Source organism: Larimichthys crocea, chromosome X (genome assembly GCF_000972845.2).
Source record: "Larimichthys crocea isolate SSNF chromosome X, L_crocea_2.0, whole genome shotgun sequence".
In the NCBI taxonomy this organism is placed as follows: domain Eukaryota; kingdom Metazoa; phylum Chordata; class Actinopteri; family Sciaenidae; genus Larimichthys; species Larimichthys crocea.
In genome coordinates this window covers 14,238,333-14,263,817 of record NC_040020.1, presented here as the reverse complement: position 1 = coordinate 14,263,817, position 25,485 = coordinate 14,238,333, and the positions used below count along the sequence as shown (strand labels likewise).

The window sequence follows — 25,485 nt, the reverse complement described above, 5'->3', positions numbered from 1 at the left end:
CTGACTTTAATGTTTTCTTAATAAATGAGCAAAATTGCTCAATCCAGTGTTTTATTTCTTTTCATGCTATGTCTCTTTAAGCGAGATTAAGGAATTTAACTCTACTCTGACTAGTAGCTTATATAGTGGCTAATGTTAGCAAACTTTAGATTGATATGATGTACAGCTACAGTTCTGCATTTAGCATTATGTTGCATTTGTTACTTGTGGTGTTCAGCAGAAGTTTATTTTTATTTTTATTTCACTTCTTTTCTCTCAGACTACAATAGAGAGAAGCTGGAATTCAACTCTACACTGAGGTTAATTATTAAATGTAAATTCAAGAAGCCGAATGCGTCTGCTCCAAAAGGGCAATGAAAAATCAATTTGCAGTTCTGACCTCTGTAGGATATGATTTAGCACATTACATGAGAATGATTAAAGTGTGGCTCTTAGCTCATCCATCCCATTTCCCCTACTGCGATATTTGTATCTTTTTTTTTCTTGTGAATTATATTACAGGGATTGTTTTTCTTTTTGGTCTGCGAGTGGTCAGACTGAAGACTGCCCCATTAGTTTTTCAGTATAATATACCCCTTTGTCATATTCTATAAAAAAATAATTTAGAAAGCACACCAGCCCATCCTTAAAATACTGCATATTGTAGATACATAATACTAAAATTAAGATCAACAATTAAAGGGGAAAAAAAATCACGTACTGAACATAACTTAAAACACAATATAAAAATATATATATACCTGAGATTCTTTTGGCTTGGCCAGGTTTTACTCCCAGACCCCTCCACCTTTAGTGCATGTCATCTTTAGTTCTCCTTAATTACAGCTGATTTAAGGCAGTCTGGCTCCAGTGTTGACTGAACATTTTAACAGTTTGTAGGATTATTCACAAAGCTTTCACAATAGAGGCTCTACTGGGTGGATCCACACGATAAAGCCCCAAACCCAGGCACAAGGGTTGAGTCAGTTCAGCCTTGAACTCATGCAGCTGTGAGATCGTAGGCTCCACAGCACTGAATGTGATGTTGCCTTTCTCAAAATTAACCATCACTGCTATTCGGCTGCTCTTCAAGGTTTCAGAAAGGACTGATTTAACTCCATTGTGGTATGCAAACAGCTTTCCTTTGCCGTTGTGTGTCAGGCTCCAGGACTGTGCATTCATTCCGAAGGTGCTGTTGTACTTGCTCTTACGTTGGATGCTCTTGTAAGCCACGGCAATGTCCCAGTATCCTTCAGCCTCTACCTCCCAGATGTGGGTACCAGTGGAGAAGCACCTGGCGGAGAGGACCTGCGGGGCTTCAGTGAAGCGGCTCTTACTGCTGGGATAGCCCATCTTGGTTTTCACTCTCTCTGCTGTTTGGAGGTCAGTGGACACTCCAAGGAAAGGACTGGCTGTGTCCAGATCCAACATGAGAATTCCTGACAGACAGCCGGACAAACAGACCATTTAAGTTTACATAAACAATGCTGATGTACCTCAATTTATAATGGAAATAATCTCATGGAAAATGAAGTCGTTGGGAGCAAGACTATTACTGATACGCTCAGGGGTTTTGCTGCTGCAGCCCGACTTGGTCTGGTATGACCAGCAGCTTATGATAGCTAATGTTAACTAACTTTAGACAGATATTGCCTTGTAGCTAATTTTATTCATTTTTACCTCATGACTTGTCCTTTATTTCTGCCAGTGCTACATTATGTTTTAGCATTTTTCATTTATCATTCATTGTAACTGCCACTTGTGCTGCTGTTCAGCAAAAGTTGCAAAACTTGACTTTAAAATTTATAATACTCAGTATTTGTGTAGTACATAAGTGTCATAACACAGTTTCTTTGGTGCATCTGAGACTCTGGGTAGCACAGCAGCTTGTTTAAATGCACACTAGTGTCCCTGTTATGATCAGGTCTTGTGCATGCACATGCCATATTCTGGTTTTAGAAACCCGGATAAGCGCTTATGGCCGTTTTGAAAAAGCTTTAGTAGTAACAATCACAGGTGTGTCCTAATAGTCAGTCAGCGAAGCAAAAAATAAAATAAAATAATGAAGGTAACAATGTGATGATGGTGCACATGGTAAAATCAAAATGAAAGTCGGTAGGGAGAAGGGATGCAAATCGTTTATTTTTTTATTGGCAGCCAGAAACCAGACGGAGTTCATCATCAACTATTAAGGCAACTTGGTTGATACTGAAACGACGCAGACAATCAGAAACCTGGAGAACATTAGAATCAAGATAGCAATGATATGAATAACCAGATCTCACTTTGTTCCATGTTAACATCATATCCCAAGTATGATCAAAACCAGGATGCTAATGTGCATGTAAACATGCTCATTGTCTGCCTAATATGATACTACAGAATGACTTCAATGACTTCCTTCACTGTCAGCATCACACTGACAATATACAGTAGAGAGAACAGGTACTCTCAGTACTTCTTAAGTTATAGTGTCTCCATCAGGCAAGTCACTGTACTGCACTGTACACAAACTAGTTCTCGACAGATCATTTTGTACCTTTATCTCCTGTTTCTGGAGGTTTCTGGCTCTTCGGTGGATGATCAACCAAGAGTTCTGTGCAGGTATTAAAATTAGAAAAGTTATTTGGAAGAATTTTAGGAATTACTAGAAACAAAGAAAGACTGAGTTCCTAAGAAGGTGATGATGCAGATATACATTTTGTCAAACATACGGGACTTTCTTTTTTTTGAACATGTGTGGTTGACACATTTTGGCTCAGCACCAAGAATGGAGTTGTTTGAACACAATAGCCTGTGAGCCAAAACATGTTATTGTGGTTTAATTAAATCACATGTTGCTGAATTCCCCGTCTTTGTTGAAGGCATGTGAACAGGCAGCAGGGAGGATCTGAAACCTGCCATCTTACCAGCAATGGTGGAGTAAATGTGATGCACACGGTTCTGCTGCTTGTCCAGCGCTTCTGCTAACGTCTGGTTTTCCACAGAGTAGTTGTAGGCTGGTTAGAAACAAAGACAGACATCAGTGAGTGCATGTTCATGTACAAAGTGTACAAAGACAAACATATACTCGGGTTCAGCATTCTCTTACCATAATACAGAACAATGAACCACAGACATAGCAGCACCACTGTCACGCTGTTGACCGGTGAGTCGGCAAGGTTCCCTTTATGTCTCTGTCAGGAGGGAGAATACATATTATGTATGAAAAGTGTTTAAAATCACAGATAGATAATTTAGTAAACAGAGCTTACTTCACGTCGGATGTCTTCTTGTAGTTTTTTTACAGACTCGTTAGATTCTGTCATTTGCTCCTTAAGCATTTCGAAACGCTGGTCCATGTACTCCTGTTGAATGCACACACACGTTATACTTCAAACTAATTAACATCCAGCTTCAACCCTTTTTTTCCCTTATGTAGTTTTAAGGTGAAAAAAAAAAAAAAATCATCAATTTCATTCTAGTAATTTTAAGTGTCATGTAATAAGCTTTTCCAGCTCTCCATAAAAGCTATGTTTTCACTGTTTAAAGCGTTTTTTATGGCTGCACTGTTAAATTAAATGGAAATGTTCCAGATTTTTTTTTTTGCATAATTTCATACAGCTTTTTATCAAAAGTTCAGCCTCACATATTTGGCATCTTTGGAAACTCTGGGATCACTAGGATTTACTAGTGCAATTTTCTGCACAGCGTGACTTTGTGATGACTAGGATTATTTGTGAGTAAACACTAAAATAAGGTGGAAAACTATGTAGAATAAAAGTAGTGATGTGATAAATATGGTAATGTATTCAAATATAATACCCACCCCAGTTACATGGCTATTCTGTATGAGACACTGCAGCTGGTCCTTGGTGTGCGTTCAGTTTTTAGACTTTTCCTGTACTAGCACTGCGTGTATGGTATCAAAAGTATTGTTTAACAATAATATTAGTATTAAAGTTTTAAAAAAAATCTGGTATCATGACAACCTTAGTAATGACTGTAGTGTGTGGTTTAAGAGATTAGGGATTGAGTGAACGGGTTATGTTGGTGTTCTCAGCAACCAGAAAATCCTGTTTCCTCGCAGCACAGGCACAAACAGGAATTTCTCACTCTGTTCACAAGAACATATCTTTACTTTGCAGTTCAGTCTAATGTTTTCCTGTGCTCTGATTTTTTCTGTATAGTATAGCATTGTACAAAACTCACAGTAAGCTGTCTCCTCAGGACAGTGGAAGCCTCAGTGGCCAAGGTATGCTGCTTGGTCTCTAGGGCACACACGTTGCAGATGTAGCGTCTGGACGAGTTGCAGTAGTACCTCAACACCTCGTCTTCATGCTCTGGGCATTTCCTCTTCAGGAGGTCACCCAGAGGGTTGACCAAGGGGTGTCCCGTGAACACCGGTAGCTCCAGGTGGTCTTTGACATGCTCTTTGCAAAGCGCCACCTCACACTTCAGACACATTTTCATGGCCAGAGTTTTTTTCTCCAGGCAGCAGTCACAGTACACATGTTTTTTCTGCTCATCCTGCGTACAAAAACCAGATATATGGAGGCGGGAAAAGGTGTATTACATATTATATTATATTATTAGATATCCACTTTAAAGAAAAATGTTTACATTCCTTCACTGTTAGTTCATTCTCTACATCTTTTAAGTGGCATTAAAGAGACTGAAGGTGAACAAATGTTTATAAATACCCTGCTCCTCCTGTTCACCCTGAAGTCCTCTGCGATGTTGGCCAGTGCGTAGCTCTTCTGTACAGCAATGGTATGTCCAAAGTACCCTCTACAGTCTGGACAACGGAAGGGCATGTCTGAGGTGTGATCCATCATGTTTTCCAGACAGCTCATACACATGCTGTGTCCACAAGGCAGCTGCCGGGGATCCTTAAAGATGTCCTGGCACACTGGGCACGTCAGCATCTCCTCAAGCTTTGTTTTCTCTGTCCCTTCCATTGATCCCTCCTTTTCAAAGACTGCCGGTGAGAGAGAGACAGAGCAGACAGGAACGGAGTTATCTGCACAGTTCAGCAGCTGCCTTTGTAAACACTTGCCACGGTTGTCATGAATAACCCATGAGCCTTAGCACAAGATCATGAGAGAATCAGTGACATAATTCTGTTAATTAAAAAGTAATCAGTGATCCTTTAAAGTCAAAGCAGAGCCCTCGGTTTTGCTTGTCTCCTGTTTTCCACACACACTAAAGTGAAAGCACTGCTGACTTTATATTTGTACTTCCTGGTGGGCGGAGCCGAAGGGGAGGATCGACAGTAACTTCACAAAACATGAAATATCAATTTCGTTGAATACGTGAATGTATAATCGGAATATTTTCATTAGATATGAAAGAAATATATATGTGAATATATATGATTAGACCTCCTCTGAGGCTGACCTTGGATGTGGCTACTTTGAGAATTTGTTGCGGTCACCGACTTCAATAATTAAATAAATAGTCTTTGACCCGCAAAGACATCTGGACTAGTGACGCGCAGTTTAAATATTAACATTTTATGTCATATTTAATAAAAGTGCTCCAAGTCCAAACTGATACCGCTCAAGTGAAAGTCACACGGTCCTGTTATTGGTTTCACCTGTCCAACCAGCAAATTACCTGGAAACACCTGTGTGGGGTAACAGGGCTATGTAGGAGTTATACAATTGACTTAAACTATGAATAACGCCATGTAATGTAACCAAAGGACTGGACAGGTGCAAACTAGCGAGATTAAACGTTCATAAATCCTCTCAAAAACACACAACAACAAATGTTTCCTCATCATAACTATAACATTTAGTATGAAATAGTAAATCCTCGTCTGTACCTCAGTCTGCATCCATGGTTACAGTGAAAACAGGACGTGCTAATAGCTACTTTAGCATGACTTTCCATGGCGCTGGTTCACCAAAATGTAAAAAATATTAAGTAAGAAACGCAGCAGAGGTGTCGTCCTGAATGTTTTACATGTTATTAACCACACAGTCCATGAATTAACAAATCTCTACCCAGATCTAACATCGGACTCCATGGCAACGTTACACTTCCTGTTTATACCCCCCAGTGCATGGTCCAAATATATAAACTCCAAAATGTAATGAAAAGAAGAATAATGACTGAGAATTGATGAAAATAAGCTTGTTTTAAATTATCAGTATAAAAGGAGTTTAAGGTTTCTCACGTCAGAGTATGATATTTCTTACTGGTCAAAGTAAATGATAAACAACCTAGTTTCATGTAATGTAGTGACTTTAACAAAAGTATAAAAGTGACCTATGACTGTCTACATCTGTACAGCATTAGTAAATGACTCACTATCAATTAAACTATTAGTTACACCTTCTCAACCTTTTATAACTGTGCTTTTTTATTGTCGTTCCACCCACCATGTAAGGAACACTACAGGTCCAGCTGTGAGTCTTTAACACCACAACATAATGCAGCACTGTTTCACTGTTATAATTTTACGTTATCCATGCATACATTTATTTACATCATACTTAAATTATACTACGCCGTACAATTACTTTTTGCCTGTGTTGATTATATTTATTCTGCTGTGCTATTTTTTCCAGTGCAATTTACTTATTTTACTTATACTGTACAATTATAATAAACTGTATCCTGAAAACTTCCTGTTATACCTAGTTATATATGTGCATCTTACTACAAAGGTATATATTATGTATAAACCTTTTTGGGGGTATTTTACTAGTATATAATAGATTTTTTTCTATATCATTTATGAATGTTTTCTTGTCCACCTTGTGTATTTTGAGCTGCTGTAACAAGTAAATTTCCCCCAGTGTGGCAATCAATAAAGTCTATCTTATCTTATTAGAAAGTTACAGGGTGCAGTCAAATAGTCAAAAAATTAGCTCCTAAGTCCTTTCCTAAACACAGGTCAAGGAAAGATGTGAAGGAGAGTTCATAAGGAGTTAGGAAAGAGACAACCGCACTTACACTAGACTGCAGGAAATATATAAACGTGGAAAACCCAGTGAAAAATATGACTTTATTATCAACGTCAGAATTCAAATAAAAAATGAATATCGTCCACCTGTCACAGAAGTCAAATGAAGAGTTTGTTACGCTGGTATGGTCGCTCACCCTCCACTCATGTATAAACATATTAACAAGTTATAGCAAGGATATGATTAATAATCATCGGTAACTTCATGATGATCTGCAGGACGCTGGATGTCACAGTTACAAACAGTTTGTACTCTGTGTGTGAACGCAGCTCCAGAGTCAACAACAGAACACACTTCACGATCAAAGTTTTTACATCACGCCAACACGTATGTTCATATTCACACGCAAAGGATGGTTCGGTGTACACTATGCTAAAGGAGATAACAAAGGAAGGATTGAAGCACCTTTCCATAACATTTTGAGAATTCAAACAGCTTTTATCATGGCGGCTATGTTAATACTTCCGGATCATTTCACTCAATGAGGAAGGTTCCTAAGCAAAATTAACTATTCGACCGCACCCATTAGCTGAATGTAGGGTGTTGAAGGTTCACACAACAAAATAATCAAATGATGTGTTTCACAATAATGCCTTTTTTATTCATACAAAAAAAGTTATCAAGGATCAGAAGTTTGAAAAGATGAATACAGAAATTTGTCAATGTGAAATATCTGTATAAAGGAATGTAAAAAAACCTTTTTCTCAACACAATTTGAAAAGAGATCACATTTGTTTGACCATATGTACACTTACGATTTTCATTCCAAAGTATTTTAACAAATTTTTACCAGATTCCTTTAAATGTGAGCATGGATAGTCCCAGATATTCAGGTCATGAAAAGAAAGATCTATACATACATTCAGTAATTAGTACAATTAATACAAAAACAAACACTTCTTGACAAGAGACATGACACTAAAACATTTTAAAGCACAATATAAAAACAATATATAAAACACAAACACAAAAAAAACAGCAAGTACTTTATATATACTTTGACAGGAAGAGTGAAGTATTTTGTCTCACCACACAGTCACTAGATACCTTTTTATCTGTAGTGCAAGTGGTTATAGAACTTGCTCAGAGTTCCAGTCACACTATTGGTCCACAAAATATGGAAACAAGAAAAAATAAGTCAAAAACCCTCAGTAGCATGAAAAAGTAGTATATAAAAAAATGTCTCCTCAACCTCACTGCAACTCTTGTTATTAAAATATAACCTTTCTGGAATGACATAGCTTTATCTCTCTCATCACAACTTACATAACAGTCTTCAGCCTGAGGTAGAAAATGGCACAAGCATCCACTTTTTCCACAACTACAATCCAGCAATCGTCCTAAATGAAGGAACAAAGAATTCACACTGGTGTTTCTCCAGATTCCTCATGATCCTGAACATCTTGCCACAAGTGGGGCAGCTGAAAGGCTTCTCTCCAGTGTGAAACCTCAGGTGTGCTTTCAGATTGTCCCGCAGGCGGAAGCTTTTGCTGCAGTGTGTGCAGGTATGCGGCCTCTCCCCTGTGTGGAACCTCACATGGCGGCGGAGGCTCTTCCTCAGTGCAAACGTCTTTGAGCACACTGAACACGGATATGGTTTCTCTCCGGTATGAAAGCGTTCATGCCGGCGGAGAATCTTTCTCCGCTTGAACGTCTTTCCGCAGGTGCTGCAAGCGTAGCCGTCACGGGTGTGAGCGACCACCTTCTGAAGCTGCCAAATGCCGTTTCCACAGGGGGTGAAGCAGCAGAGGCGATGGCCTGTGTGAAGACCTTGGTGTCGGCGTAGGTCTTTGGGCAGAGGCTGACCTGCTTTGTGCTTAGCATTGTTGCCTTCAGCAACATCATCTTGAAGCTGCATCTCTGACTCAGGCACTGTGAGGATGTTCACTAGATGGACCGCGCAAGGACGCATCAGCTTTTGGTCTGGAGAAGTCAGTTTCAGTTTCATGTGAAGATTGTTCTTCGCCTCCTTTGGCGTATGGATCCGTTCCCAAACTCCAACCTGACCAGGAGTCACAGCTCCATCAGAAGGGGATGGACTGTATGCGTTGCCCTTGGCTGTGCTGACACAGGCTTGCTGAGGCTCGGCTTGAACAGGCTTCTCTGATCTGTCGAGTTTAGGAGCAGGAGACTGTGGCTTGAGGATCAACGGGCAGACAAACTTAATGTTATCCCTCGAAATGATATAACGTGTATCTGGTTGGATCACAAGAGGTTTCTCTTCCGTTGGAGACCTTTGCGTAGATCCATCTCTTAATGTCTCTGTCAGAGTCCCTGCAGAGACTGAAAAAGATTAGATGTGTTTTTATACAATCACACCATCATTCTCTGATTCAGCTTTGACAGGACATTTTCAATATTAATGTAAAGTTAACCAACGATCTGTTGCACAGGTGCAGCAAAAATCAACTGTTATAAGCTTAAGTTGTTAAAGAGGCATAGCAAATGTCAGGAATGCACTGCAGTGCACTCATTGTGTCAATGGACTGCTGCTGAACTGCCATCAGTTCATACATAAAATATAATAATCTACATAGATTGCAGTGTGGCTTCACCTCACATATCTCAGTGTACAATGTGCTTTCAACAGTGGTGGGAGACAGTTAATCCATGTTATAAAAACTGCCACTAGGTGTTAGTAAAAAGCCATATTTTACTGATGGTGCCGGTTTGTGTCTGTGCAATAACTAGAAGTCAAAGTGCTTGTTTGAATAGTTCTTTACATGTGAACTAATGCCATTTAGAGTCGCTGGGGGATGGAGCCTATCCCAGGATGCACTGGGACTTACCAGTCTAAGCCTGGGATATATTTTGTACATGTTTGTCTCTCAAGCTATCTTTTATCAATCCCTCACAGACATAATCCTAACATTTGTATCACTTGTATCACTTGACAATGTAATGAATGTTACAGTTTATCAGTATGTTTCAGCCTTGGATCACATCTCACTGCCATGGTGCTTTTCCTTACCTTGCAAAACAACCTCTGATTGAGGTTCACTATTATCTGAAGGCTCAACTCCACCAAAGTGACTCAACTCCACCATGTCCATAGTCCCCACAACAGCCTGATAAAAGAGGAAACATAACATGTGCATGGTCTGCAGTACAGTATATATCACGAGGACACAGTTCATTAAAAAAAACAAATAATACAGGGCTGTGATGAGGTGATAATATACAAGTCACAAAGCTGCTCTCAGGGTAATTTACACCCTTGTAAATCCACACTGACCTGTTCCTTTAGAGGCGACCCTTCAGGGTCAACTTGGCCATTATTTTCAACAACCAGGGGGATATATGATGGAGTGAGACAGCCCCCCTCCTCCTCCTCTTCCTCCTCCTCCTCCTCGTCCTCCTCCTCCTCCTCCTCTTCATTCCTGCCCTCCTTCAAACAATCACTATCTGAAAGGACAGGGGGGTCTATGGAGAAGAAGGGGGAAGGGTTAAGACAGACTTGCATTCTTTTACTGGGTCCACGATGTGGAACTAACTTCCTGCAGGAGCTCAGTGCGACAGCTGCAAATGAAAACAGTGCATGTGCACGAACTAAAAGCACATATGCATCGAGAAAAAGCATGCAATATCTGCGTGACAATGTTCATCAGTCATGCAGTTTAAAGCAGCTAGTCTGCATTCTCGTCATGCTTCTGTCCCTGCAGCCGAGCCGCGGACATAAACAGGAAGTCACGGCATTAAAAATGTCCAAAGACACGTACCGCAGAGCTCCAACTGCGAAGAAATGTCCCCTTCTACCTGCACTCCAATGCTGCGTTTTGTGTCACTGGTCGATAAACTATCCAGTGTCTCCATGCTTTCATTTCCCCTTTTGTTGACGGTGCGGCCCGCGTCCACAGCCAGCGCCGAGGCCCCGTACCTGCTCTCGAACAGTTTGGTTAACTCCACCGTGGCCGCTTTGACCAGCGCGCCCAGCACCGACTCCACCTGCGCCTGGAGGTTCCCGACGCCCGCCGACATTTTAGCTGCTGAAATGGTTCTGACGTCAGCGGTCAGAGAGGTTTCTTTTGCACGAAATTTAGAGTAAAAAAAAAAATTAGCAGAATTTTTTATTTACCAAAGTCTGCCACATGGTTCGCTGAAAAAAGAGGGCATGTCTCGTACTGACGCAGGCGCAGCAAACACTGAAGAGGGAGGGTGCAGAACGACACGAGAAGGACGGGGGCCAAAAAAAAAAAACAAACAAACACTGGGTGTTTTTGTGGAGTTGTACAGATAAAAAAAAAAAAATCCTGTATGTTTCAAGATAATTTCTATGCATGTATCTTTTTTGCATATTTGTGTAAAAGGTCCTTTATCTGCATAAAAAACATGGTCACCGCGAATATTTGTGCATTGCAGAGTGCACTAAAATTTTAATAACCAACATCATTGGCAGGGTCTTGTGATTCATGCTTATGGGTAGCAGTGAGATATATTTTAAAGGGGGATCAATGGTTATCACAGACTGTATAAAACATGGACGTAGTCTCTGGTCAGCCGTTGCCATCTTGGCAATTCTGCCTCCATCGTCCCTAAAATATAAGCCAAAACACTGCAGTTTTTGTCAGTTCACGTTGGTTTCACTTCACTTCTCAGCCACAGGGCCGGTGGTTGCCACTTAATGGTTACAGGTAGCCATGTCAGACTACACAAACATTCTATAAAGAAAGCAGCAGTTCAACTTAAAGCTGGCAGAAAATTGTAACATGTTGATAATGTTATGGGAAATTTTAAAGAAAAAACCCTTGAATAAGGAAGACTGGATTCAAAGCATCAAAGTTTAAGTTAAATTTATTATTCTTGTACAAGAAGGAGCGTTTAACAGTGCAACACACAAAAGGGGTTACATGTACAGAGAAAGGCTTCTCATGGAGCTGTAACAGTTGGTTCTTATACATTTTTTTAAATGGGCTGTCTCAGACACCTCCCCACTGATACAGATAATATCATAATGTCCTTTTTTGTTTTTCTGCTCAGTAATGAGCATTATGTTTCATATCCAAATGATACTCCCCTAGCCTGTCTCTCCTAACCTTGTACTATTGATTTATAATTATCTCTCCCTGCCAGTCTCAGTAAATCACAGGCCAAATAAGAGAGGTGCACGAGACATGCAAAAGACAGGACACACACGCTATATGAATTAAAACAACTGGACCCCAGTATATTCCTAATTTTTATAACAGATAATAAATTGCTTGTAATAATAACTGCTTGCAAGCTGAACCTGCAAATTGAGTCTTCTTGTGACTTCCAGCTGGTATAGACAACACCTAAAAACAGACCTCTGGACAGGCCTTAACATAAGCTTGTCAGATGTGTTCATTTTCCCTATAAAAGTTGGGATTTCTATATGCAATCTGGCAGGAAAAGGTGTCCATGTATTATGCTGCATTCCAACCTGAGCGAAAGTAGCTACCTTTTCAACACATTTTTTGTTCTTATTACTTAGTGTCTGCATTTATACACAGTTTAAGCAAATTAAATGTAGCACATTTTTGCATTAAACTGCTCCCTTTATTTCCCTTTTATTTCAAAGCTGCTATGTATGGATTTTTATTTTTATTTGATAGTACTATTTCCAAACTCTTCTGATGGCAGAAAAAGCTGCAGTTCCATCACATTTAAAACCAAATTAAAAAGTCTGCTAAAGGATACTCAGCTCTGTAGCCACTGACATTGTGGGTGTATGTTATGCGCTGTTAGAATAGAATAGAATAGAATAGAATATCTTTATTGTCATTGTCACCTGTACAACGAAATTAAAAGTGCCATCCAGTCAGTGCAAAGATTTCACCAAGTGCAAAATTTACAAAGTGCAAGAAATACATCAACAACAACAACAACAGCAGCATCAACAACAACATCATGTGGGACAGATTACTGTGTGAATGATTGTCAGCGTGCCTTAGTTTTAGCAGCATTTAAACAGGTGATTGCCGTGGGGTAGAAACTGTGCATAAATCTGTTTGTCCTTGCCCTGATTGCTCTGTACCGCTTTCCTGATGGCAACAGTTCAAACAGGGGGTGGCCAGGGTGTGAGGTGTCTTTTGTTATATTGTGGGCTTTTTTCACACAACGCAAGCGGTGAAGATCTTCCAGCGTGGGGAGGGGGCAGCCAACAATCTTTTGGGCGGTCTTGATGACCCCCTGGAGCGCATTCCTCTGAGCTGCTGTGCTGCTAGCGTACCAAATACATATGCAGTATGTCATTATACTTTCTATGGTGGCTCTGTAGAAACAGATAAGCAGCCTTTGTGTGATGTTGCTCTTTCTGAGTGTCCTGAGAAAGTACAGTCTGTGTTGGGACTTCTTCAGCAGCTCAGAGGTGTTTGCGCTCCAGGTCAGGTTGTCCTCAATGCTGACTCCCAGGAAGCGAAAGTTTGTTACTCTCTCCACGCTTTGCCCGCTGATGTTAAGTGGAGGGATCTCTGTCCTTTTTTTCCTATAGTCAATTATGAGTTCTTTTGTCTTTGAGGTGTTCAGGAGAAGGTTGTTGGCCACACACCATGACACCAGCTGCGTTACCTCGTCTCTGTAGGCAGACTCGTCACCCCCAGATATGAGCCCCACCACCGTGGTGTCGTCTGCAAATTTAATGATGGTGTTGCTCTGATGGACAGGGGAGCAGTCATGTGTGTACAGGGAGTAGAGCAGTGGGCTGAGCACACAGCCCTGGGGAGAGCCAGTGCTGAGGCTCAGGGCTGGGGATGTGTGGTGGCCGATTCTCACTCTCTGTTTGCGGTCGGAAAGGAAACTGTTAATCCACATGCAGGTTGTGTGAGGAAGCCCCAGGTCTCTCAGCTTGGTCACCAGTCTGTGTGGGAGGATGGTATTAAATGCTGAGCTGTAATCCACGAAGAGCATCCGCACATAGTTCCCTTGTCCCTCCAGGTGTGACAGGGCGGCATGGAGTGCTGTGGCCACGGCGTCCTCCGTGGATCGGTTTGCTCTGTACGCAAACTGGTGGGGGTCAAGGCTGCGTGGCAGGGCTGATGTAATGTGACTACGGACCAGTTTTTCAAAGCACTTCATCACCACTGGGGTGAGTGCCACTGGTCTGTAGTCATTTAGACCAGAGATGTGGGGCTTCTTGGGCACAGGAACTATGATGGAGGACTTGAGACAGGGTGGGACAGTTGACTGTGCTAGTGATCTGTTGAAGATCCTGGTGAAGATCCCAGCCAGCTGGTCGGCGCAGTCCCTCAGCACCCGGCCCGGGACGCCATCAGGACCCGTCGCCTTCCTCGGGTTGACAGCCCGCAGCGAGCGCCTCACCTCGTGTTCCTCCAGAGTGAGGACTGTGCTGCTGTGGGCTGCGTGGTGTTGTTGGGCCTCTGGTGCTGTGACCTCAAAGCGGGCAAAGAAGATGTTCAGCTCCTCTGCCAGTGCAGGGTCACCTTCGGCGGCTCCGGGGTTGGTTTTATAGTTTGTCAGATGCTGGATGCCCTGCCACACCTGCCTGCTGTTGTTACTTTCCAGGTGGACCTCGATTCTTCTCCTGTATTCCGCTTTGGCCAGTTTGATGCCTCTCCTCAGGTCGGCTCGAGCTGCACTATAGTGGTCTCTGTCGCCGGTCCTGAAGGCGATGTTTCTCTGTTTCAGCAGCTGCTGGACCTCCCTGGTCATCCAGGGCTTTTGGTTTGGGTAGACCCGGATGCGTTTTTTCACTGTGACAGTGTCTATGCAGTTCTTGATGTAACAGAGGACACTGTCTGTGAGCACATCCAGGTTTTGATGTTCAAAAATGTCCCAGTTGGTCCTTTCAAAGCAGTCCTGTAGCTGCATGGAGGCCTCCTCTGTCCATGTGGTAACAGTCCTTGTGTGTAACTTTGTATTTTGTATTATGTATCCTGTGTGTTTTTTGCTTTGTACTGTTTGTTATTGTGCTGTAATACAATTGTGTCTTCCGAAGGGACTGCAGATGAAAAGTAGCTGTAAGCTAACTCCAGTGCAGTACATCAAATGTAATTGTTTATGTGACATCCATTGCACGTTTGTCCATCCTGGGAGAGGGATCCCTCCTCTGTGGCTCTTCCTGAGGTTTCTTCCACATTTTTTCCCTGTTAAAGGGTTTTTTGTGGGCAATTTTGTCCTCATTCGAACCGAGGGTCTAAGGACAGAGGGTGTCACTCCCTGTACAGATTGTAAAGCCCTCTGAGGCAAATGTACTTTGTGACTTTGGGCTATACAAATAAAATTGAATTGAATTGAATTGAAATGTTTAATACTGTACATGGTCCCATTAAATGAATTAAACAAAAAATTTGGATGTTGAAAAATGAGCCAATCCTGTGAAAATTGGTAGTATATCGACTGTCTGAACTGCTGTTTTTGATACTACCACCAGGAGTTTCAAAGGCAAAATACTAGATACATACTAAATTTGTACTGTACTAACATTTATGGATTGTTTTTTGTCCAGCTCTGAAGCCCATTCAGCCCTTACAATACCTTGGTATAGGTATAACATACAGTAGACTGACTACATACAATGTACAATGTATATATACTGCGTATAGGTACTACACTCCACTTTACAATTCAAAGATTATTATGTCATCAAAATCATAATGTATTTTTTAGAATCTAGGATTCACACACACACACACACACACACACACACACACACACACACACACACACACACACCTTTAAAAAACTAAACAGTAATGGGGTTTCTGTCCAAGCTGTCATTTATTTAAGACTTTACAGTTAAATTTCTCTTGTTACAAAAATAGAATATGGCTGTTGTCATATTTCATCATCGTAGAAAACATCCATATGATGTACAGCACTTTCAGTGTACAGCGTTACATTGATTTAACATAGTAGGCTGGTGATACTCAAGACCCGTCAGAAAAGCCTGCTAGCACCCTTGGATCTGACTTCAGTTGTTTCAATACTGGGGCAAACAAAAAAATAAGTAAACAAATAAGACACATTCAGACTGCAACAGATTCCACAGATTGACTCAGACAAAATGCATACAACACTACAACCCCTCCAGCACTTTGGAAAATAAAAACTTTTGAGAGGGGTGGTTTGGAGAGAATTTCTTTTTTTTTATTGTACCAGACAGTGTTACATGTGGGAATAAAGACACTGTGGGATCCTAAAAAGTACTTTAGTGAATCTGTAGGGGAGAGGGATAAACGAGTAATGGAATATTGCTCTGGTGAGATGCAGAGAGAGGATGATGAAAAGATGTGATATCAAAATGAGCTGACAAGTTCAAAATAAGAACTAGATACAAAAGAGGATGATGTGACAGAGTTAATGATGTTGACTCTTGAAACTGCATTGGTCAGACTTAAAGAGTAAATTATGACTTAGAGATTTAATAATCGTCATCATCATCGTCATCGTCATCATCATCATCATCGTCGTCATCATCGTCGTCATCATCGTCGTCATCATCGTCGTCGTCGTCATCATCATCGTCATCATCGTCGTCATCGTCATCATCGTCGTCATCATCATCATCATCGTCGTCATCGTCGTCATCATCATCATCGTCATCGTCATCATCATCGTCATCATCATCGTCATCGTCATCGTCATCATCGTCGTCATCATCGTCATCATCATCATTGTCGTCGTCGTCATCATCGTCGTCATCATCATCGTCGTCATCATCATCATCGTCATCGTCATCATCATCATCATCATCATCATCATCATCATCATCAGGATCAACTTCTCCTGACAGAGCATCCTCAATCCAGTCCTCCAGCTCGTCTACTGATGGCAAATCTTCGCCATCATCCATGTCCATCCACACACTGTCAGCCTGCAGAGTGAAGAAGAAAACCAACTCAGCTGTGGACTCTCTGAGGAGGTCAAAGTCTTGAAGGTCCCTTGTAGAGTCTTTAACTACTGGTTGCTCTATAGAGTAATGTTTTCATGTGTGGGCCCCTGTTTTGTTGTATAGTGTTCACTGGACGCACATGCATGTGGCGACGCAACACATATTCCTCCTGCCAATTTCACACTATTCTGATTAACAGACCTCAAGAATGCACACAATGTGTTTTGTTTGTTTCCAAAATAACTTAACACGTTACCTTTAAGGGAGTTTTGAAGGTAGCTTTTGAGGTAGATTCTGTACATTCGTAACAAGATAAATACATGTTAACCTCCCCTTAAGGCAAGGCCCCATGATTGGGTAAAAACGTAGGAGCTAATTCAGGGCCCTTACCATTTCAAGTGTAATTGTGCTTTATTGGTGCGTCAAATTTGTAATTCATCAAATTACAACAAAGTGATTGCACCAGAGATAACCTGGGATACTGAAAGGACTAAGGTCCCAAAGTAGTTGCACACTCTGCTCAGTAGATAATCCAGTTTTGTGTATATATGTATTAAAGAGTTCAGCAAAACATACAACTGCTCAAGCAATGGATAAAAATATTACTCACGTCATCAGCATCGACAACACCAATCTGTGGGTGGGACAGGTCGATATCGAAGGTCTTCTCCCAGTGTGGCAGAAGCTGCAGGGGAAATTAATTTATATTATTCCTGCTGTGCAGCTAGTGTCAGTCAAATTAATGCATCATTAAATCTTCTTTCTCTGGTTTTACGCATATTGCACTGTGTTATATTCCTACCAGGGGGAAGTCGTCAGGGTCAATCCAGACAATGCTGAGGTCAGGGTTGTCAGTGTTATCCTCTGCAACTTGTTTCAGGATCTCAAGGAACTCAAAACCGTCTAAGGAGTAGCAAGGACAACAGTGAAACTAAGACTAATCAATGGGTTGGAAAATTGTAGTAATGAGTATTTGCAGAATCTTTTATTACTTGTTCACACAAAAAACCTCCAGCAACCTCTTTCGCTGCCTTATTTGACACAGTCACACATTTGCCATGGTGACTTGTTTATGGCTCTATCATAATCTGATTATTGGTTATGCTGTTATGATTAATTTCTTTACCTGGGTCAGCCTCCTCTGCAAAAGCAATGATATGTTCACCACCAACATCATCATCCTGTAGAAAGAGTAAAGACAAACTGAACCCACTGGACTTAAACTTGTTGGTGTTACGATTTCAGAAATTTCTGTTCTGGAGTTGTAATCTGATAGTTGAACAAAAACAGACCTAATTGGTTCTGAGGGTTTAAAGTTTAAAGTCAAGTTCTTACCCAGATCTCATACATGTTGTGTGGTTGCAGCTTCCTCAGGGTTGGTCTTGAAAAGCACAGAGGAAGAAGAGTTTATGCATTTTCTTTGTCATTATGGAAAGCTAAGCTTTTACCCCAGGAGATCATTGTTATATTTCTATTAGACTTACCTGTCATTAGCTTCAATGAATTTCACCAGCTCATCCTCTGAGTAAGGTTTTCCAGGGATGACAACTGGATCGTCCATGAAGGGTTCATAGAAGTCCACCTCATTGAGCTTCATGTCCAGAGCCTTGGCAACCTGTAACACACCATTGAAGGATTAGAACTAGTGTCTTATTTTAAAGTGTATTAATTAAGTGACTGATAGACGCGTGACACTAAAAGACACCTGAGTTTATGTGTATGAGGGATGTCTATAAATTTAAATCTAATTTAACCTTGATTTCCCTTCATTTTTAGCATCAAGCTATATCGACAATCGACTGAGTTCTGTAGTAGTATTTAATGAAGCTATTTACTGTAAGTTACTACACATAGAGATGTGTGAAAATGTAGGATTAGGTTTAGAGTTTCTGCTGCAGGACATGATTAAATAAAATGTAATTTGAGAAAAGTCATTTACACCTCACACTTATTCTTTATCTTTCCCTTCTAGGTGTTGTATCCCATGCCACTGAAGTTTATGAAGTTACATCCATTTTAAAGTGACAAGACTGTGATATATGCATATTATTATTATTTCTACATTCCTTATTTGAGAGAAACTAGTTTGTTTATTTATTACTTATACATTATAAAATCTGGATATCCTGGGTTTCAGAAGAACCATGCTACAGAAATAGCAATTCATCTAACAGCTCTTTTCTGCAATGGATAACAAGAGATAATAAGCCTATTACAAAATAGAATATCTATTTATTTATTTATTGGTTTTAAATAGGTGGACTACAGGATATTGTTCTAAAATAGTTTGTTAGATGCATAATTTACATACAGCCTTTTGTGTTCATCAGTGGTCAAATGTCATCAGGTCTAAGTTTCTTTTTGGAGTGCCTCAAGGCTCAATCTTTGGCCCATTGCTTTTTCTTTTTTTCTTTTTTTTAATGATCATTTATTTTATACTTAAATTGTTCATGAAATAACTGCTCTTATGTTAAGTTTAAGCTGTACTTTATGAGTCCATGACTATGTGTAATTTATTGCTTATAGAGTCAAATTAGCAGAGAATAATCACCTAGCTCAGACTCTCTCTCATCTCTATGGAACCTTTAAGCATCTTTAGGCTATTGTTTTGGTTTTCTGGCTCACAAATTATGTTCTCATCAGCCTCATTGTCAGGAGCACAGCTGCCTTATTATGTCTTTTTTCCAAGTCTAAATACTCACCTTGGCACTGAATGTAGCAAAGAACTTGATGTGAGGGTGGAACTCTTCAGCAGCATCGGCAAAAGCCTCAAAATCTGTAATTTTATAGGCATCCATCAAGTTGTTTCAGTAGATCAGCCCCTGTATGAAATATCTAAAAATGTAGACTTGTTGCTCTCATCAGTAATGTAGCTTCTAGTGTGCTCATTGAAAATCACCTTAAAATGATTCTGCAGCTCAAAGTTAAATTAAGCAATGGGAGCCTGGTCTCTGTTGCACTTGCTTAATATGCAATTACAAGCAATTATCATGAAAAAGCAAGAAACAGGTTATCATGCTATCACAGTACAGATTCTTACGTTCTGACTTGTGACTCTTAAAGTAGCCCACCAATTTGATGTCCTCTTCAATGTTTTCGAAGCCTTTCAGTTCCCTATTATTGTCAATAATTTCCACTGGGTCCTCAATAACCTATAAAGGAAAGGGGGGTCATGTAGGAGAAAAGGGGGAGACGATGGTGTAGTGTGTGACAAAGAAAAGAAGATCAGGAGTCAAATCTTGAAAAAAGCAAACTGGGATTCTGGGACAGTTTTTTGCTAAAACAAGGCAAGCTATTAACTGAGAGATTATATCCTCACGAACATCATAGATGAAATCCACAAGAGTGTCTGCTGCGAGCTCGCCATCATATTCTATGACTTCATCGTCTGTGAAGATGAAGATGCTGTCAGACTCATCAAGGCCTGGGGAAAAAATGAGTAGAAGTTTATATGTTTAATCTAAAGCTCAGATCAAAACATTGGTTACATATGCTGATTTGGCCTCAACCTTTGCACATTTTGAAATTTATTTTACATAGGAAACAGGAAACAGGAAACATAAAAGTGAAGGAGGTGATATCCCACTACCTTATCTCTAGCAAGACAGGCTTGTGATTGCAATGATTTGCAGTTACCAATTATTTTGACTCTGACAAATGGCTGAGATACTGATACTGTCTGATCTTATTTTGCATAATGAAGTTCCAAGCAGTCTGCAGGTGTGTTTATTCTGTTGTTCTGGTGTTTACCTAATTTCTTTGCAACGGCTTTGTCGTGCTTTGCATCAATGAGACCAACTCCAATATCCTCATCCTCAAACTCATCCAGGACCTGGGCTGCAAGCTGTAAAACAAGCACACTGTCATAACACTGAATGCATGATTTGTCTGTGCCAAGTGTAAGTGTGCAGTAAAATAAGTGTTTATGTCCATATCTCATGCACATTTCCGCCTTTTTGACAAAGTTGTCTCACTTAGCAGTTTCATGACCATAAAAGCCTGTTTTTCAGAACGCTGCTTATGCACTTTCTAAATCTGTATGAAACTTGAACCTCGTGACTGACAGTTGGTTGCACCAATGGCAGTGCCACATTCACAGCCCGACTGCACTGAGGAAGTGGTTTGAGGGTTGTCTCAACCCTCAAACCACCAGTGGTATCAGAGATCTTGAGCAGCTGCTTTTCCTGGCATAAATAGTTTGACTAACCAGGCTGTCTTGCAGGTTGTTGTACAAATAATTCTTGGCATTTCTTTAATTCAATTGGAGTTGCAGTTGTGTGCTGCACAGTAATACAGTTTAGAGTTTGTAGCATAGCTTAATTTAGTTAGGAAATGTGAAGTATTCTTAATGTTTATGTTGTATTCAATGCAAAAGTATTTACATGGAAATTATGTACATTTTCCAAAAGCACATGCAGAAATGAAAAAGTGTTTTTGTTTAATTATGACTTCAGTTTTCAGTTTTTTGCATTGCACTATATTTTGTTGCCGACCCCAACCTTTTGGCATTTAAGTAGGCTAAAATAAACCTTCAAAGGGCAAGTGATTGAAGAGAGTAAGGCTTGAAACCGCCCAAGCTACTTAGGAAGGATAAATATAATAAACAGACATGGAAAAAAGGCATTTTCTTACCCCCTTTTCATTTTCTTGTGTAATTACATTAAGAAAACTAAATGGTAAATTAGAGATAAATGTGTGTTTTTGTATAGAAACTTTTTGTTGTTTATCTTGTTTTGAATATGGAATATGAATACATTTGATCTTTCTCTACTCATCTGGTGGCATCTTTTTTCTGCAGTTTTTTTTTCTTAGACAAAAATTTGTCTAATCAGATCAGATTTACGGCGGATATCATTTTTTTCACAGAAACTGAGCCGCCTCAAAAACATGTCAAGTAGCCTCAGTATCTGGGATGTTTTCCAGATGCATGGTAAATGCACTACAACTGTATATGTTTTCATTTTTAAATACTGTCATCTTGTACTTGAGATATTTGTACATATATGGCCAAAATATGGTCACAACATTATATTTAATTAGTAATTTTATGGTGTGATATGTGTACTGCATGTCTGTTTTCCTGGACAGTGAGCAATTTATTTTTTAAGTACATGGCATTTGGTCTGGAGAATGCAGATCTTCTTATTTAAAAGGAAACTTGGCAAAATTATCATTACATTAAGTTTAAATTATATTCCTTCAACATATAACCCCTAGTCACACTGTTTGGCCACCTTAACAATCTAATGAGTTTTCTTTGACCAAGGAAATAAGCAATTCATTATGACTTCCTTTCATCATGTCAGATTTCATTTAGCTTGCAGTAACCCCTGGGCAGCCTTGACCTCTGAAATTTGGTGCCCTTTGCTGTTGTCTGTTACTAAAAATAAAATCTCATCAAATGTAAATCATAATACATTCATAGGAGAAACACAAGCCTTAAGGGAGCTCAGGCTACCACAAAAGCAGCTTGGGGATAAATATAGCTCCAGAAGCCACACCAGCCCAGGGACTATTTTGGTGAGGTGGTACTGATGCTCTGCGCTCTGGGATCCGCTGACAAGTACAGTACTGCAAGTGTCAATCATAGCTGAGAGCTGATCCAGCACTACTAGAGCCAGAACCTCCAGTGCTGGCCTCTAGCCCCGAGACCGAGCCCTAACGCTCCCATACAGAGGCACCAGAGGCTCTGAGATGATGGAGCAGTGCCGCTTTCCCTCTGCTTTGGTTATTAATGTTTTCCTGTCTATAATAATAACATCTGTTATTGCTATTTTACATCAACATATTACATCAAGATAGATTTATAAACATATTTACTTATGCATTACAGTTTTTTATTTCATATTCATTTATGCACAGTATATTTTGAAATCATTTTTTCAACTTTACTGGATTTATTTGCACATTAAAGTGCAGACTAAATTTGTTTTGTGATTTGATTTTTTTGTGAATGTTTTCATTCACATACTCGCAGCTGTTCTCAGAATGCAATAATTCATGTAGTGTATGAGGTAGCAGCTTTACTGTAGACTGTGAAGCAGCCATGCCAAATGCCATAAAATGAGGTTGTCACATGATCCAGTGTATATATTCCATAAATCAGTCATCACTCGTGTGTGTCACTCCTGTGACTTTCACAGCAGATATAGATATTTAAAATGGCTGCTGTATTTCTGGACGACTATGAAAAAATCTAACTGACAAGGACAAATAAGGCAAATATAACTTTTCCTGGAAAATGTGGTGTGGAGTGGAGTATGTGATATTTGATATGCAGTGTTTTCATAGGTAACTTAAGGACCGACCGAGGTCCTGAAAGCTTGTGCTGAATGATGATGTCATTTCTCTTCAAGGAATGTGATGAACCTGCTGAGTATCAAGGCTGACGAGAGGCCTGAGGTGTGATAGGCATACTGATAGAGGTGCGTTGAGTGCATCAGCTCACACTCACACTGAAACACACACACCCACAATGTACACAAGCTCAGCCATTGCCAGAATAAATGATATCTTCGGCCCTCACAGCTCAGCTCTTTGCCTCATGGAGACGACACTGACGATACATCTCAAGCTTGTGACACATTTTTTGGACTTCACTTATCAGCATTTCTGAATCCAGCAAAGCTATTTTCCTCCTTGTAGCGTCAATTTCCCATGATAACTCCCTCTGTGTTTAATTTCATGCTTAACAGGTCTTAAACATATCTAAAGAATATAAGCCTCTGTTGTCAAATATGATCTTTTCATACTTTTAACTACACAGTTACACCTTTAATATAAATAAGAATATCTTTTTATATTTCTTATATTTTATCTTAAGCTAATATGTAAATTCAAGTTCCTCAACAAGCTGTTTACTGTCACACACTTTACATTAATGTGAACCAGATCAAAACACAAACTCCATAGTACCTCCAACCAAAGTCTCAACTTTCTCAGCAACTTTCAAGACTGTGTAATGTTTCTTTGTGCTTTGCATTATGAATCCAACATCATAATTATATTGCTTGATCAACAGTAAACTAGCTATAAGTTCCCATCTCAACCCACCTCAAGGGCCATCTCCTCAATCTCAAACTGTTTCTGGGCGACGCGGCTGGATCCGGGATGGTCATGGTAGTACACCACCATAACATCGTACTTCTTCATCACAGACTTATAGTTCTTGCCGTTGAGGTCATGGACACGGTCCTTTCCATCATACTCTGGGAAGTCCAAGCTTTCCTTGCCCAGTGATAGCCCCCCAAAGGACAGCAAGACCACCACAAGTACCCAGGTCCACTTCATGGCTCCTCTTTAAGAAAATGTAGATGTATTTACAGATTCAGGAAGTAAACAAAGGGGGAGGAAAAAACAAAAACTAAATAGTTTGGTAAAATATGGAGAACCCCTTCCAATCCGCGTCACCCAGAAGAGAGCAAGACCAACTCCTGCATCCACCTTAATAAAAACCTCACATGGGCAACAGGCAAGTGGGGCACAGAGTGCAAGAGGGGTTGGGCTAAGTTTGACATAGGTGTGAGTGTATGTCAATGTGGGATGTTACTAAGCCTGGGGAAGATGTGGTGGGGGCCACTTTGGTTGCTGGGGTGACAGCTTCGTGTGGGTATACATGTGTGTATATGTGTGTTTATGCACTAGAGTGTGTGGTGTTACAGACTTGTCAGTGGGTGGAGTGAGGATATGAGGACCAACCTGTCGTCTTTCTCTCTCCATCCAGTCCGTGAACAGAGAAGATAGTGATGGAGGTGGAGGGAGATGGTACATAAGCAAGAGACCAAGAAGGATGGGATATCTGTGTGTGTGTGTGTGTGTGTGTGTGTGTGTGTGTGTGTGTGTGTGTGTGTGTGTGTGGAGTTGTATGCTGTGTGCCAAAGGAAGAAAGGGTGATATGATGGATTTAGAGGTGGCTGCAAATATGAGGCAGTCTTTTCCCATATTAAGTGTAGATGGAGGCTTGGATCCCAGCTAAAAATAATGGATGTAGGACAGAGAAGTACATATCAGGAGGGGGTGCTGGTGTCTAATTTGCTGCCGTTGGCACTGACACAGCGCTAGAATGTGGCTCTGGGTTACTCAGGGACATTGAGAGAGTGAAGAGAGCAGAGGGTGGTGCACCTGCTGAGGATTCAGTGCATAGGTGTCACTTAGCCCTGACTCAAGAAGAAAGTGAAACATAGAGTTTAACAGGGGGGGCCATGAGGCAATTTTTTGGATCTTCTTGAGTCTGAGCCATCAGTGTATACAGTAGACAAACACGTGTGTCCTGTGCAATGTGTGCATGTATGCTTGAGATGGTTGCATGTGATATCACTTTACAATTTGAAAGGGAAGAGGTAAGCTATAAATAAACATAGTCTTCATGGTATCATAATACTCTTTCTGACCCCCCACTTACACGTACACGACACACCCCTCTTTCTGGAGGAGCACATGCAGCCTACAGTATTGAAGTGGAAAGGTTTGGTTTGAAGGGGGTAGATGAATGACGCACTGACTGTATGTGCTGCGTCAGTGAATGTAGAGGCGGTGTTTTACAATTATATTCTACTACACAGTCACTATACTATACAGACTTGTGAGGCTTAATGAAATGAGTCATGAAATCCAGACACCATAATTTGCTATTCTTTGCTTCTAATGAACTGAAATCACCTGTTTGCTTTTATCAAATAGCTTTCAGTTGTGTTACATCACATCCCATTAGGTGACGTCACAACAGGTCTTTTAACTTTA

The 25,485-nt window shown here is 40.4% G+C and overlaps 3 protein-coding genes across 6 annotated transcripts; all 3 read right to left on the bottom strand.

The window, feature by feature from the left end:
* Window positions 1–54: 54 nt before the first annotated feature.
* LOC104927975 (E3 ubiquitin/ISG15 ligase TRIM25) lies at window positions 55–6,027 on the bottom strand. Of its 4 annotated transcripts, none has more exons than XM_019257238.2 (8): window positions 5,789–6,027; window positions 4,662–4,939; window positions 4,171–4,488; window positions 3,234–3,326; window positions 3,071–3,155; window positions 2,889–2,978; window positions 2,519–2,575; window positions 55–1,418 (listed from the first exon to the last, which is right to left on the bottom strand). In XM_019257238.2, exons 2-8 carry the CDS (start codon window positions 4,917–4,919, stop codon window positions 886–888), a joined length of 1,434 nt encoding a protein of 477 aa, XP_019112783.1. In that variant the 5' UTR covers window positions 4,920–4,939; window positions 5,789–6,027; the 3' UTR covers window positions 55–885. The 4 variants fall into 4 exon arrangements, with proteins under 4 accessions (XP_019112783.1, XP_019112782.1, XP_019112784.1 ...); XM_019257237.2 differs by lacking the exon at window positions 5,789–6,027 and adding an exon at window positions 5,108–5,197; XM_019257239.2 differs by lacking the exons at window positions 55–1,418; window positions 5,789–6,027 and adding an exon at window positions 2,100–2,187 and having other exon boundaries at window positions 4,662–5,175.
* Window positions 6,028–7,495: 1,468 nt separating this feature from the next.
* On the bottom strand, window positions 7,496–11,111 carry si:rp71-1g18.1 (zinc finger protein Gfi-1b). The gene is made up of 5 exons (XM_027282606.1): window positions 11,011–11,111; window positions 10,655–10,921; window positions 10,171–10,358; window positions 9,907–10,003; window positions 7,496–9,218 (listed from the first exon to the last, which is right to left on the bottom strand). Exons 2-5 carry the CDS (start codon window positions 10,911–10,913, stop codon window positions 8,257–8,259), a joined length of 1,506 nt encoding a protein of 501 aa, XP_027138407.1. The 5' UTR covers window positions 10,914–10,921; window positions 11,011–11,111; the 3' UTR covers window positions 7,496–8,256.
* Window positions 11,112–15,613: 4,502 nt separating this feature from the next.
* casq1a (calsequestrin 1a) lies at window positions 15,614–24,246 on the bottom strand. Its single transcript, XM_010742165.2, has 11 exons — window positions 23,800–24,246; window positions 20,497–20,590; window positions 20,070–20,170; window positions 19,787–19,898; window positions 19,449–19,522; window positions 18,231–18,361; window positions 18,082–18,127; window positions 17,873–17,927; window positions 17,549–17,649; window positions 17,357–17,431; window positions 15,614–16,728 (listed from the first exon to the last, which is right to left on the bottom strand). The coding sequence occupies exons 1-11, from the start codon at window positions 24,034–24,036 to the stop codon at window positions 16,276–16,278; spliced, it is 1,479 nt and encodes a 492-aa protein (XP_010740467.2). The 5' UTR covers window positions 24,037–24,246; the 3' UTR covers window positions 15,614–16,275.
* Between the last annotated feature and the right edge of the window lie 1,239 nt (window positions 24,247–25,485).

Bases quoted from the DNA above. Each gene is read 5' to 3' on its own strand.
- LOC104927975 (XM_019257238.2), bottom strand. From the start codon at position 4,919: ATGGAAGGGACAGAGAAAACAAAGCTTGAGGAGATGCTGACGTGCCCA. The intron at 2,979-3,070 runs GTAAGAGAATGC...GTTTCTAACCAG, and splicing joins GTTCATTGTTCTGTATTATG to CCTACAACTACTCTGTGGAA. The intron at 2,576-2,888 runs GTAAGATGGCAG...ATACCTGCACAG, and splicing joins CATTTACTCCACCATTGCTG to AACTCTTGGTTGATCATCCA.
- casq1a (XM_010742165.2), bottom strand. From the start codon at position 24,036: ATGAAGTGGACCTGGGTACTTGTGGTGGTCTTGCTGTCCTTTGGGGGG. The intron at 20,171-20,496 runs GTAAACACCAGA...TTTTTTCCCCAG, and splicing joins AGCCGTTGCAAAGAAATTAG to GCCTTGATGAGTCTGACAGC. The intron at 17,650-17,872 runs GTAAAGAAATTA...GCTACTCCTTAG, and splicing joins TGCAGAGGAGGCTGACCCAG to ACGGTTTTGAGTTCCTTGAG.
- si:rp71-1g18.1 (XM_027282606.1), bottom strand. From the start codon at position 10,913: ATGTCGGCGGGCGTCGGGAACCTCCAGGCGCAGGTGGAGTCGGTGCTG. The intron at 10,359-10,654 runs GTACGTGTCTTT...TCTTCTCCATAG, and splicing joins TTCGCAGTTGGAGCTCTGCG to ACCCCCCTGTCCTTTCAGAT. The intron at 9,219-9,906 runs GTAAGGAAAAGC...AATCTTTTTCAG, and splicing joins ATCAGAGGTTGTTTTGCAAG to TCTCTGCAGGGACTCTGACA.